The 14311-nt window shown below is 38.3% G+C and overlaps 1 protein-coding gene across 1 annotated transcript in view; it reads left to right on the forward strand.

Annotated features, from left to right (window-relative positions):
• LOC133777857 (uncharacterized protein At4g17910) overlaps positions 1–14311 on the forward strand; it is a 65291-nt gene that overhangs the window by 32995 nt on the left and 17985 nt on the right. Inside the window, exons 10-14 of the mRNA XM_062217608.1 lie at positions 11302–11428; positions 11506–11610; positions 12234–12360; positions 12518–12569; positions 12657–12701. Coding sequence (XP_062073592.1) covers positions 11302–11428; positions 11506–11610; positions 12234–12360; positions 12518–12569; positions 12657–12701 — 456 coding nt within the window. The remainder of the gene's footprint in view (positions 1–11301; positions 11429–11505; positions 11611–12233; positions 12361–12517; positions 12570–12656; positions 12702–14311) is intronic.

Genomic DNA, 14311 nt, shown 5'->3' on the forward strand with positions numbered 1-14311 from the left:
GAACGAAACCTAGGAAATCCCAATAAACACAGTTGTAAGCTTTAGCAAAATCAATTTTGAAAACCCACCCCTTCTTTCCTTTACTCCGATACTCCTCCACTGCTTCATTAGCCACCAGCACTGTATCCAAAATCTGTCTACCCTCTACAAAAGCTCCTTGAGTCTCAGCTATTGTATCAGGAAGAACTCCTCTGAGACGGCCAGCCAGCACCTTTGAAGTAATTTTGTAGAGACTAGTCACCAAACTGATTGGCCTAAAATCTTGCACCCGACAACTATCCAGCCTCTTCGGTATAAGACAAATGTATGTTTCGTTGGTCTTCCCATGGATAACCCCATCATTGAAAAAACCATCGAACACTGCTTGGAGATCATTCTTAACCGTATCCCAATTATCCTGATAGAAAGCCAGAGAGAATCCATCCGGACCCGGAGCCTTAGACCCATCACAGTCGAAAACTGAACGGCGAATTTCGTCTTCCGAGAAAGGCCGCTCAAGGAGAGAGGACAGAAAAGAGGGAATAGGCTCCCAAGAAATACCTTCCACACCACTCCATCTCCTATGGGCCGAACAATACAACGTGGAATAAAAATCTACAATTGCTTTTTCAATATCCCCATCTTTGTCAAGGATTGCCCCGTCCTCAAGTTTAATTCTGGAAATGAAATTCCTTGCTTTATGAGCGCTAAGGATACTATGGAAAAGCTTAGAATTAGAATCTCCTTGTTTAGCCCATGTACATTTCGACTTAAACCAAACTCCTCTCTCCTCTTCAAAGACAACTTGCTGCCATTCTTTCTTAATCTTCCTTCGCTCCAAAAGAAGTTGATCATTCCACTGTCCACCTTCCTCTAATCTATCCAACTCAAACATCCGTTTTTCCAAGGATTGTTTGAGCAAAAATCTAGCCCTAAAAACTTCCTTACTCCACCCCTTAACTTTATCTTTAACTAAAGAAAGTTTTTCCATGAAACCATATCCCGGCCATCCCATCAACGGAGACGAGTTCCACCACTTCTGACAAAGAGCCTTGAGGTCTTTATGCTCAAGCCAGGAATTATCAAATCTGAATGGGCTGGGTCCCCACGAAGGAGGGATAGAATCCAACACAATAGGACAATGATCTGAGACAATACGAACCAGCACTTCCTGACGAATGAAAGGATAAGACTCTGTCCATAAAGGCGAAAATAAAAATCTGTCGAGCCTACTACAAACAGGCCTCTGTTTGAAATTAGTCCAAGTGAACCGACCATTTTGAAGCTTAGGATCCACCAAATTCATCTTTCTGATTAGTGCATCAAAATTCTTCATACTTATCGTTATGGTTACGCTATTTAGTTTCTCATATCCCCTTCTTACCACATTAAAATCTCCTCCCAAACACCAGTGACTACCACAAATGACATTTAAGCCTGCTAACTCATCCCAAAAACTGTCCCGATTACCATAAACCACAGGCCCATAAACGTCGGAAAACCACCAAGGGTTCTTACCCTCAGTTTCAATACGAATGGAGACGGTGAACTCCCATACCAAAGAATCCGAAACAGAGACACTATGAGTATCCCAAACCACTAAAGTCCCCCCTGATCTTCCTATTGCTGGCTGAAAAATCAAAGCTTTAAATCTGGATCTCCAAATACTTCCTATGAAACTCCTCTCTATATTAACCTTTTTCACCTCTTGTAGCACAATTATATCTGGATTGACCTTGCAAATGGTTTCTTTAATTGCCCTCCGCTTCTCTTTATTGCCACTACCCCTTACATTCCATGATAAAATCTTCATGAGACTTTTCGACACCCAAGGTTACTCTTCTTGACATAATTAACATTGAACTTAAGTTTCTTTAGTTCACGAGCACTCTTTTTAGTCATAGAGGATACGCTCCCGATCCCTTCCTCCCCTTCATTACTAGCAAGAAGTGAAATTCCAAACGATTCCATCACCGAAGCCAACCTTGAGAAGTCATGAGGTCTATCCGCCTGAACCACAGAATTTTACTTTGAACCCGCGTAACTCCCTCGAGTCTAGGAACCTGTTGAACCTCAAAACCTTCCTCTTCATCACCTCCACACCACAACCTTCTAGCATGGACTATTTTATCTTCAATATCCTCCTTGTCTGCATCAGAGTCCAAATCTAAATCCTCCTCCTCTGAGCTACACTTTTCCGAAAGGCCATCCTCCACTGGATCAAGGATCTCATCTTCTTCCAAAACTTGTTCTGTAGCCATCGTAGTATCGAATTATTCTTCCAAAAAAGAATAGCTCTCAAGAAATAAATCTTTTGGCCTAAGACGATACACTTTCAGACTTTTAGTTAATATCTCACTGCATGTCTCTTCCTCTGTTAACTGATGAAGAGAAACATTCCCACAGCATGAAACTTTTTCTGAATGGTCTGTCCAAAGGATAATTCTGCCCTTGCCGAAAGTCTCACAAACCTTTGGGCTTCTGATCCTACGAGATGGTTTGGACCAACTGGCTTTTAAAACCTTCATGGGCCAGCTGCCCACATCAAATTCCATAAAGATTGGATTGAAGAGAGCCCTAACAAAGGGAAAATTAATTTTAAAAGAAGCAGCCCCATTTTCCAATGTCAAGGCCCAGCCCAATCCACCAAAAGAAAGGGCTATTTGAAAATCCATCACAGTCCACATGGCCTTAATAAAACTACACGTGCCCACCTTTTTCTTATCAATACATGAAAAATCTGAAAAAAAGTCTTTTGAAAATAGACTTTAAAGAGGAACAAGATTTCAGGGAAACGATCCCTGTAGATCCGCGATCATCATCCATGAAACCCGGAGGCATGTTACCGATTCCAGGAGGCTGGAAACCGCTGTGGATGTTCGCCGGCGACCCATCCCTCACTGCATCACTGGTGGCCTAATCGACCTCAACAGAACAATCCTCCTTCTTCCTTGGCGGCTCCAGAATCGTAGACTCAAACTTCCGTCACTGGCCTTCTTTCCTAACCCAGATTTTCCTGTCACCACTTCTTGAAGAAACAGAAAAATTTCCCAGCTTTCCAATCTTGAACAATCTTAAGGAGATGAAAATACCATCATAAGGTAGAGAGATAAGTTCAGGAATGAAACCTTCTGGCCGACCCACTACCTTCAAACGCGCGAAAGACACATCTTTCAACTCTATAGTGCTCTTATCCACCTCCATCAAACCTCCGCATAAATCCCCAATCACCTTAAAGACATGAATATTCCATACGTTCAGTGGTAATCCATCCACTCCAATCCATTCTTGTGAGCAAAAAAAACTTCTTCTCAAGCAGTTGAGATTTCCATGTCCAAGAAGAGATAGAGATTGAGCATTTATTTGAGAAAAGAAACTCCTTTAGAGATTAAAACCTTTTGCAAATCTTCAGAGGGACACCACAAAATGGCTCTGTCATCAGACAAGAAAGACAATTCCAATTGATTCCCAAACTGCTTTTGAAAGTTACTGAGAACAAAATCCCATGCAGTCGCACTTCCAGATTGAATCAGCATCATAGCAAATCCTTTCCTCATCGACAAAGCCTGAAAAGTATGATCCTTGAGAGTGTCCTTACGGTCAACCTCATCCTTCACTGACACCACTTCCGCCCAGGAAAGCTTAGAGGTCCTAGGATCTGGAAAAAATTTCCTTCTTGACTCCTTTACCTGTCTTCCAACCACCCCAATAAGGCACTTCTCCATCTCCATCCAACTTGACTCCCAACCTTCATCAGGAATAATGATGCTTCTGACCATTCTATTCCTAAACGTGGACACTTTGAGGAAAATACCTCTACTGTTCTTGAAACATTCAACAAAAACAGTCATTGAAATGTTTCTAAAAGAGCTCTTGAAACCCACCCTATCATCAATCTTTAGAGAAACTATCCGTCGGATCTCACTGATCAACCACCTTGCTCCTTCCAAAGACACCAAAATCTCGTAGCCCGACAATCTCGTTCTTTCACACAATCGGACAGCCCCCCATCAACTGTGAGTGAAAACACGAAAGCTTTATGTTTTGTCCTGAAACTCCAATAGCGATTCTTGGAAATCTTAGGGACAGAATCAGCTTCACGCTCAAAACGAAAAGGAAAAAAAGATTTCTTAACCCCATCACCAGAAGGGTCATGGGGAACTCTCCTTGCTCTCCTAACACTCATCGAATCTCCTAAAACCAACTGACTGACAACACTAACTGAAAAACCAATGTCAGGTCTAGTATGAGATAGGTAGATCAGGCGTCCAACTAACCTCTGATATCTCCCCCTGTCTACTGGTGTCATGTCCTTTCCTGAACCCACTTTCTTGTTGGAGTCCATTGGGGTTGAGGCAGGTTTGCATCCAAGCATTCTTGTTTCCTTCAGTAAGTCTAGAACGTACTTACGTTGAGAAACAAATATGCTATGTCTTGATCGAGCAATTTCCATGCCAAGAAAATATCTAAGATACCCAAGATCTTTAATCTCGAATTCCTTAGATAAGAAATCTTTCAATCTCTCCATCTCCTCCTTGTAGTCACCTGTAAGTATTATGTCATCCACATAGACAATTAGGATAGCTATCCTTTAATCTGACGAGAATCTAACAAACAAAGTGTGATCTGCTTGACATTGAGCATACCCATTTTGAATGATTGCTTTAGTGAATCTGCCAAACCATGCTCGTGGAGATTGTTTAAGACCATACAAAGATTTCTTGAGTTTGCACACTTTGTCCTGATTGGAAGAGTTCTCGAAGCCCGGCGGAATGTCCATATAAACTTTTTCAAGGTCACCGTTCAGGAATGCATTTTTCACATCAAGTTGGTGTAGGGGCCAGTCTTTATTTGCAGCAAGGGATAACAGTACACGTACAATGTTAAGCTTGACAACAGGCGCAAACGTTTCTTGATAATCGATTCCGTAGGACTGAGTGAAGCCTTTAGCAACAAGGCGAGCTTTAAACCTCTCAATGCTCCCATCTGCTTTGTGTTTAACGTTAAAGACCCACTTGCTACCCACGGATCTCTTCCCAGGTGGTAGACTTGTGATTGTCCAAGTACTGTTTTTCACCGAAGCACTAATCTCATTTTCCACAACCTCTTTCCATCGAGAATCAGTCAGAGCCTCTTGAATTGTGTGAGGAATCTGTATATTATCAATAACAGAGACAAACGCCTGATAGGATGGTGATAATGTTTTGTAAGATACAAAATTGCCAATAGGATGTTTTGTACATGCACGAACTCCCTTTCTCAATGTAATCGACAAATCTAAATAATCATTTATTTGAACAACATTATCATGGTTAGAATTACTTAAACCTGAATGAGTTTCTGCAGAATGAGGATCCGGTTTCGATTCATGGTGGTCCTCCAGATGTGTTGTGTGCTCTATATCTTTACCAGATTTTTTTCTTCTTGTATAGACACGAATTTCTGGTTCTTCACAAGGTGCAAGAGCCATGGATGGACCTGGAGAGTTTTCAATGATTTGGGAACCCAAGGATTTAGAGGAAGATGGAACTTGATGTTCTATGACTTGAGAGTTGGAAGAATCCTCATGGTGAATACTCGGAGATGAAGTATTATTAATACTCGGAATAGTGTCCCAAAGATGAGATTCACCTGCATTCTCCTCCTGAATCTCAGATTTGTAGTAAGCATGATTTTAAAAAAATGTGACATCCATAGTGTTATACATTTTCCGAGTTATAGGCGAATAACATTTATAACCCTTTTGATGAGAGGAATAACCAAGAAAAATACATTTGATAGATTTAGGGTCTAGCTTACTACGATTTTGAGCATGAAGATGAACAAAGGTTGTGCAGCCAGAGATCTTAGGATTAAGAAGACTGATGAATTTTGTATGAGGGAATGATTGCAAAACTGTGTGACATGGAGTTTGGAAGTTGAGTACTCGGGATGGCATTCGGTTGATTAGATAGGTGGCTGTAAGAACAGCTTCTCCCCAGAAATATTTGGGAACTTGAGTAGAAAACATGAGAGAGCGAGCAACTTCTAAGAGATGTCTATTTTTCTGTTCAGCAACCCCATTTTGTTGAGGAGTATCAACACAAGAGCTTAAGTGTAGAATACCTTGTTGTGTGAGGTAAGGACCGAGAATAGAATTGAAGAAATCTTTGGCATTGTCGGTCTTGAGGATTTGAATTTTAGTAAGAAACTGAGTTTGAATCATAGAATGAAAATTTTTAAAAATTTCACTTACTCCTGATTTTGATTTTATGAGAAACACCCAAGTTAATCAATCTAGTATGATCATCGAAAAAGATACAAACCATTTTTGTCCAATTATATTGTTTACATGTGAGGGACCCCACACATCACTATGGATCAATGAAAAAGGTTTGGAAGATTTATATGGTATTCTAGAATAGGTATTTCGAGTGTGTTTCGCAAATTGACAGATTTCACAACAAAAAGAGTTTGGATTTTTATTAATAAATATGGAGGGAAATATTTTTGACAAATATAGAAAATTCAGATGACCAAGACGATAGTGCCACAACATAATATCACTATCTTTATTTGAAATAGACGGATTATTTAAAGAAAACAAACTGAATTTCTGAGCTGTTCTAACGGATGGAGTGTCATCTTTTAGGATATAGAGCCCAGAACACATTGTAGCACTGCCAATCATCTTCCCCGAATCCAATTCCTGAAACACACAAATTTGAGTAAAATTTAGTCACACAGTTTAGGTCACGAGTAAATTTACTAATAGACAGTAAATTACAATCCAGTTTAGGCACGTAGAGAACAGAAGTGAGAGTTAGGTTCTGATTTATGTTGACTGAACCAGAACCCTCAACTTTAGAGGATGTGCCGTCTACAATTTTCACTGTATGATGCTTTGGACTTGTGTGAAATTCAGAAAAAATATTTGCATCTTCTGTCATATGATCTGATGCTCCCGAATCAAGAATCCAAGGGTTAGTAGTTCTTTTATTGACAATAAAAGCTACTGAATGGTTACCTTTCATTGCCAACAGACCTGTACCAGGTGTAGTATTCGACTTTGCAGTGATGTGTGACTGACTTGGGAGTTTTTGAAGTGCCTCTAACTGTGCTTTAGTGAACGGGGATGAATCAGATGCGTCCCCTTTTCCTTCAGCAGCAGCAGTATTTAAAATGGCAGTGACATTCCCGTGACTCTCTGTCTTTCCATGATTTCGGCTTCCAATCAGCAGGTTTTCCATGAAGTTTCCAGCATGTTTCTTTGAAATGCCCAGGTTTACGACAGTGATCGCACCATGGTCGACCCTTCTGCTGTCCTCTTGCAGCAAGAGCAGATGACTCTTGAGTAGATGGAAGAGAAGCGCCCATCATGACCTTTTTGCTTTCTTCATGTCGAACCTCAGAGAATGCTTCTTTGACTGTCGGAAGTGGCTTGATACTCATGATCCTACTCTTGACAGCATCAAGTTCCTTATTGAGACCATGAAGAAATTTGAAAGTTCTCCTTTTCTCTACAATACTCCGGTATAGAGTAGTATCATCTGTACACTTCCAAGAATAGGTTTCAAATAGGTCCAATTGATGCCAAAAACGAGCAAGAGTGTTAAAATAGTGTGACTGTAGTATCTTCTTGGCGGAGATCGTAAAGAGCGGCTTCAATCTCAAATAATTCTGATGTATTATTAGAATGAGAATAAGAATCTTTGACAACATCCCAAAGTTCCTTGGCTGTCAAATATAAAAGAAAGTTTTCTCCTATATCATTATTTATTGAACTAACCAGCCAAGATTTGATCATGTGATTATCTATTTTCCAAGTTTTATACTTTGGATCATCTGATTTTGGAGTCTCAATCTCCCCTGTGAGATATTCCTCCTTCCCCTTTCCACCAATATACATCATTACTGACTGTGACCATTGAAGATAATTATGGCCATTGAACTTGTGGCTGGTGACCAAAGAAACGTCATTACTGTGAGATGAAGAACCGCTTGATGCATGTGGATTAGAGAGGGTTGATGGATAGGAGGATGCATCTGAGTTTAGGCTTTCTTTTCCAGTAGCCATGGTGAAGGTGATGCGTGAAAAGATGAACAGAGGAGAAAGGCTGGTACGATTTAGAGAAAGAATGAGTGGAAAGAGGCTGGTGCGATTAGGGCAGAAAAGAAAGAGAGGGAAAAAAAAATTGCGATTAAAACCACCCTCTCTGATACCATGTAGATTTTTGAATAATTGATATTTTATTCATCAAAGAGAATTGCCTATTAATAGGCAGATTACATCAGAAAACTATAGGCTAAGCTATACAATTAACCTAGGTCAACTAATCTCCTAAAAATCAGGAATATACAATATATTAGGAAATAAGATAATTCGGTTTCCTTAAAGAATTGATACCAAATAAATACAAGATATTTACATAATTCTACAAGAGTAAATGGTTGGGTTGATTTGTAGGGTATAGAATAAAAAACAACACACGTGTTTGGCCAATTGACAAATTTCACATTGAAATAAGCTTAGTTTTTATCTCGAAACAACTTAGGAAATAAGTACTTTAAATATGAAAAACTAGGGTGGCCTAACCTATAATGCCACCTCATAATATCATTGTCACTAGAAGAAATACAACCAGAAACGAGCTTTATTGACTTGAGCAGGAGGAAACGGATCAAGGTAATACAGCCCACTACATGCTTTCGCATTCCCAATCGTCTTCTTCGAGGACATATCCTGAAAAGTACAACAAAGTGGTGAGAAAGAAGCAAAACACTGCTGGTCATGAGTGATTTTACTGACAGATAGAAGATTGCAAGAGAGATTAGGAACATGGAGAACATCTCGTAGAACAAGAGAAGGAGATAATTGTATAGTTCCTTTACCAGGCACAGAAGAAAGGGAACCATTAGCAATTTTAATTTTTTGGATACCTAGACAAGGAGTATAAGTAGTGAACTGATTGGGCTAACAAGTCATGTGATCCGAGGGGATTGGAGGAGAACGAAGGAACAATTGCAGGGACAGCAGGAGCAGTGCTTAGAAGTTGATGAACTGAGTAATCTAAGCTGGAGTGAATGGAAAAGGCTCTGGTGGAGCAGCAACCAAGGCTTGGCTGTCAGAGTTGGAACGATTTGAGGGACGAGGTGTCCAATCAGCTGGTTTATCATAGATTTGCCAACATTTTTCCTTGGTATGACCAACCTTGTTGCAGTGGGAACACCATGGACGTTCACGTCGGTTTCCACGAGGGTCATCACCATCCTTAATGTGCCGGGCAGCAAGAGCAGATTGATCAGTTTCAGTAGCGACTTGGGGTCCCATCATGACTCTCTTCCTGCTCTCCTCCCTTCGAACCTCGGCAAAAGCCTCACAGATGGTGGGAAGAGAATTCTTGCCTAAGAGACGTCCACGCACCTCATCAAAGTCTCGGTTAAGGCCATAGAGAAAGTCAAAAAGTCTCTCGATCAAGCATTTTTTTATAGAAAGAAGCATCAGCAGAACATTTCCATTCAGGAACATAAAAAAGATCTATTTCTTGCCAAAGATTATAAAAGATGCCATAGTATTGTGTTACCGTAAGGGAATTTTGTCGTTGATCCCCAAGTCGGGATTTGAGTTCAAAATCCTGGGCAGAATTTTCCAAGTCCGAGAAAGCCTCCTGAACAGTGTCCCACACTTCTTTAGCAGAGAAAGGAATAAATAAGTCTTACCATTGTCCATTTCCATTGAGTTGATAAGCCAGGCTATGATGAGAGAGTTTTTCGGACTCCCACTTAGCTTAAGAGGGATCATCAGCCCGAGGAGTAGGAACAAAACCAGTGAGATATCCCAAGCGTCCATGTCCTCGAAGATACATCTTCACGGATTGAGACCATTGCAGAAAGTTCTAACCATTCAGCTTGTGTATGGTAATTTGGAGAGAGTTTTGGTGATCAAAGGATTTGGAAGAGACATCAGAGGGGGTTTTGTTGGTAATGGAATCCGCTGAGGTGTCATCAGTGACAGTGGCAGTGGGATTTGAGTGTTTGGATGGGTTACAGTGGTCATGAGGGAAGAAAGAAGCAGAAAAAACAAGACAGATGGAGAGCAGCGGCAGCTTTAGGGTTAGGCTTTTAGGCTCTGGTACCATGTGGAAATAATGCTTCTATATTTTATTGAATTAGAGTTATGCCTTTAAATAGGCACTGTACATAGAATGAGAAGATATTTGGTAGTTAATACTGAATATCCTAGCATAATTACAGCAAAGAATAGGGTAACAAAATAAGCCTACAATAATCTAAATATGGAAACTATACAAAATATACAGCTAGGTTTCCCATTCTAAAAGGGATACTGAATAATATTTCCTACAGTTAGTCAATACATGTACAATCCATTAAAAGAACACTTGGTCGCTGTATGTAGGATACTACGGTACCTAAAAGGAACACCAGGAAATGGATTACTATTCCAGAAGAATGAAGAAAGAGGGGTTGAAGCTTTTAAAGATGCTGATTGGCAGGTTTAATTGAGGATAGAAGATCAACAACTGGATATTGTACAAAAGTATGGGGGAACTTAGTCACATAGAGGAGCAAAAAACAATCAGTGGTAGCTTGTAGTAGTGCTGAAGAAGAATTGAGGGCTCTCGCTAAGGGAATATGTGAAATATTATTGGATCAAAAGAATATTCAAAGAATTAAAGCTTCAACGAACTGAACCTTTAAAGCTATACTATGACAGTAAGTCAGCAATCAACATAGCACATAATCTAGTTTATCATGACAGAACCAAATATGTTGAAGTGGACCGACACTTCATCAAAGAAAAGATCAAGGGAAAGGAGCTGTGTTGTGTATATTCCTAGCAAGCTACAACAAGCTGATATGTTAACCAAAGGTTTATCAAAAGAAGTGTTTAAAGAGCTACTTTGCAAGCTGGGCATGTGGAATCTTTATGCACCAGCTTGAGGTAGGGTAGAAAATATTGTATATAATTAGCATTTATTCAGTAGGATTATGATGGGAAGGCTAGCTATATAATTATTTCTATATTTAGATTACACTATCATAGCTGTAGAATTTCTGTAATCATTTTCTGTACATTTCGGTATCAAATACCTTATTTGCTAGGGTTGTACAGTGCTCATTTATAGGTATTATTCTTCATGAATATGATGATCATAGTCTTATTTTCCACACATGACAAACCCTTTGCTTCTGACATAAATTTTCATTAGAAGTGTTCTAAAATTAGTATGTTGTTCCATGCCATCTCTATGTATTTGTCATGGTTAGATGGTTTATCTCTCGCCTTATGAACATGAGACCAGTAATTCTATGTCATTGTAGGTTCATGTGGGTGAATATGGCGTGCACTGGAATTTCTTTTTCACACTTGCTGCCATATCAATACTTACATCAATAATTAATGTTCCTCCACAATATTGTGGAATTCTTGGTTCACTGATTTTAGTAGGTATAATTTCAGTACCACCTTTGTTTGTATTTTTTATGTTTGAAAAGTAACTTTTTATTTTTTATCTTAATTTGTAGGATACCAAAGTTGTTTGATGCAAGGGTTAAATTTATACCTCCTATCTAATGAAAGGGAGGCTGATCTAATCAGCCAAAATAAGGAAGGACTTTTCAGTATATTTGGTATGTTTTGTGAATCTTACGTTTTGGATTCTGAAATTTCATCTTCTCGGAACTCCTGTGAATAATGTATAATTGTGGTACAGAATTTGACATTCAATTGAGTTGTTTTTTCTAGAATTTAGATTTAAAATAATAACCTTGTACATTCAAAATAGCAGTATTATACAATTTAGTAATGAAAGATCTTAGATATGAATTCAGATTTGGTCAGATATTGAGCACCATTCGGTCGACAGTGTTTATATACTCTGCAATATCTTACTAATGGGGATAATGATTAAGGTAAAATTCCAGCTAAACCAGTAATTGTACCAAATACATATATGCTGAGGTGAAGATGCTGTACAGGAAGGTAACATCGGCAAGCAAATATTGTGAAATATCCAATTAGTCGGGCTTGAAATTCTTCAGAAGGGTGGAGAAAATAATGTTTGATATTAGTTCTCCCCAATTCTTCAACATTCTCTAACCACAAGAGATGCTTAATAGCAATGTAACTTTTAGGAGTGTCTTTTTTACACGCACATATTTAACTTTCCATTTATTTATTTCATTACTTGTTTTACGCACACACATACACATAATTAGTTCTTTACAAGTAAAGTTTTGCCTTTTATTCTCAGGTTATTGGGGTATATACCTTATTGGTGTTCGGTTGGGAAACTTTCTTTTCTTTCAGAACCAGGCATCTGGAGTGAGAAGCAATAAATGGGCAAGAATTGGAGTCTGGATACTTTCTCTTCTTTTCTGGTATAGAAGCACAACAAAATCATCCTTTCTCTGTTCTATTATTTGAACTTGAGACTTCCTCTTTGCGAGGAGAACTATAGTACCATTAGGCTATGCCTATGACCCCGCCTTATTCTGTGCAAGACTTTTCTAATTCCTTTAATTGATGCACGTGTAGGCTATTGACTGTGCTTATAGACAAGCATGTTGAGAGAGTTTCCCGAAGAATGGTACGGTGTATTTTAACTTCTTATCTAATTTTTTAAATTTGGAGGTGTTACTAGCTGATGGAAACTGATTGAAATCGCTTTTTGCAGTGCAATCTTGCCTATGTCACCATGGTTTTTGCTGTAAACCTGCAGGTTCTTTCCTCTTCTACCAGATTTCAATATCCAAACATACTATTGCCATATCATATCATCCACTTTCCATCTATTGTGTCTCAAGAAATAGTCAGATTTTTTGTGATTCAGCCAATATTTTACATTCCATTTATTTACTATTCATAACTTGCTTTATTTATTATATAATATATATTTTTTCCCTTTCAATTCTTTTTTATTTTGGTTGTTCACTCATAAATGAACTGAGCTCGTAACAATTGTATTTCTTATATGTACTAATGTTTTAATTATTAGTGGATTTAGTGGTGATTTAGAAAAAGTCCATGATCGTAAAATTTGGTCAGACTTGTGATAAGATCAGAGACAGAAATGGAATAGTAATGGAAGACAATTTATATTCAAGTACCAGGAATTCGAGACCCTGGTTCTATCCACAAAAGAGCTGAATACAAATCAGTCATAATCCACTCTACTCCCTCACATATCATTTATTCGTGACCCCTAAAAGAGAAAACCCACTTCCCAATGATACTAACTACAAGAATATTTTTCTTGCATGCCAGCACTCATACAATCATTGACACATCATTAGAACCAGGGTCAGTCCTGAACCTTGAGGGCCAAATGCAAATTATAATATTTTTCAAAATTTGGGGGCATTTTATATAGAAAAAAGGTTGTATTTTTTAAAAAGTTTGAGCCTTTTAATTAGGGTCTCTAGGTACAAGCCTGACCCGCTTATGCCCAGAGTTGGGCCTATTAGAACTAAGGCATTAGAAGGGTTATTCAAGAACTGAAACGTTTTGTTTTAGTTTGGTAAGACATAAGCCTTGATGCATTATGAGGTGTAAGCAACTTCAACGACAAAAATTTGTTGAAGCTTTTTAAAATATAATGAAGAAACAGGAAGCAAGAAGAATAAGCTATTAAATGACAACATGATAATAAATTTCGTAAAACGGTACAATTCATAACAAAGTCATGGTAACTCGTGAAATTACTAGCAAAAAATCATATAACTACAACACCATTGTATGATTTATAATTGAGTTGTAATTTTAGTTCTATACCAAGTTAAAAAAGGCAAACAAACAAATAAAAAAAAGTCACAATCATGTACTAATATTCTAATGAAAATTGGTGAGGAAAAATGAATGTTTATTATTTTCTGTGTAAATTTACAACCTAGAAATTGAGTTTATATACAAGTTTTTATATCAAACCATCTTTAATACAACATAAATACAATAAAAGAGAATTCCTATAGAATAGGAAACTGAACCATCCTTTAGTAACATTTTGATTTCTGTTTTTTATGTTTTTTATTTTCTGACTGTTAACACTCCCCCTCAAGTTGGACTATAGATATTGATGTGTCCAAGCTTATTTACTAGGAAATCAAATACTTGCTCGGATAACCCCTTTGTGAGAATATCAGCGAACTATTGATCCGTATGAACATATCTGATGTTGACAATTCCCCCATCAATCTTCTCTTTAATAAAGTGACAATCCACTTCCACGTGTTTAGTTCTGTCATGATGTATAGAGTTGTGTGCAATACTGATGGTAGACTGATTATCACAGTAAAGCTAAATAGGAGTTTCATATTCAATCTTCAGTTCCCC

This window comes from Humulus lupulus, chromosome 5 (assembly GCF_963169125.1).
Source record: "Humulus lupulus chromosome 5, drHumLupu1.1, whole genome shotgun sequence".
Lineage (NCBI taxonomy): Eukaryota > Viridiplantae > Streptophyta > Magnoliopsida > Rosales > Cannabaceae > Humulus > Humulus lupulus.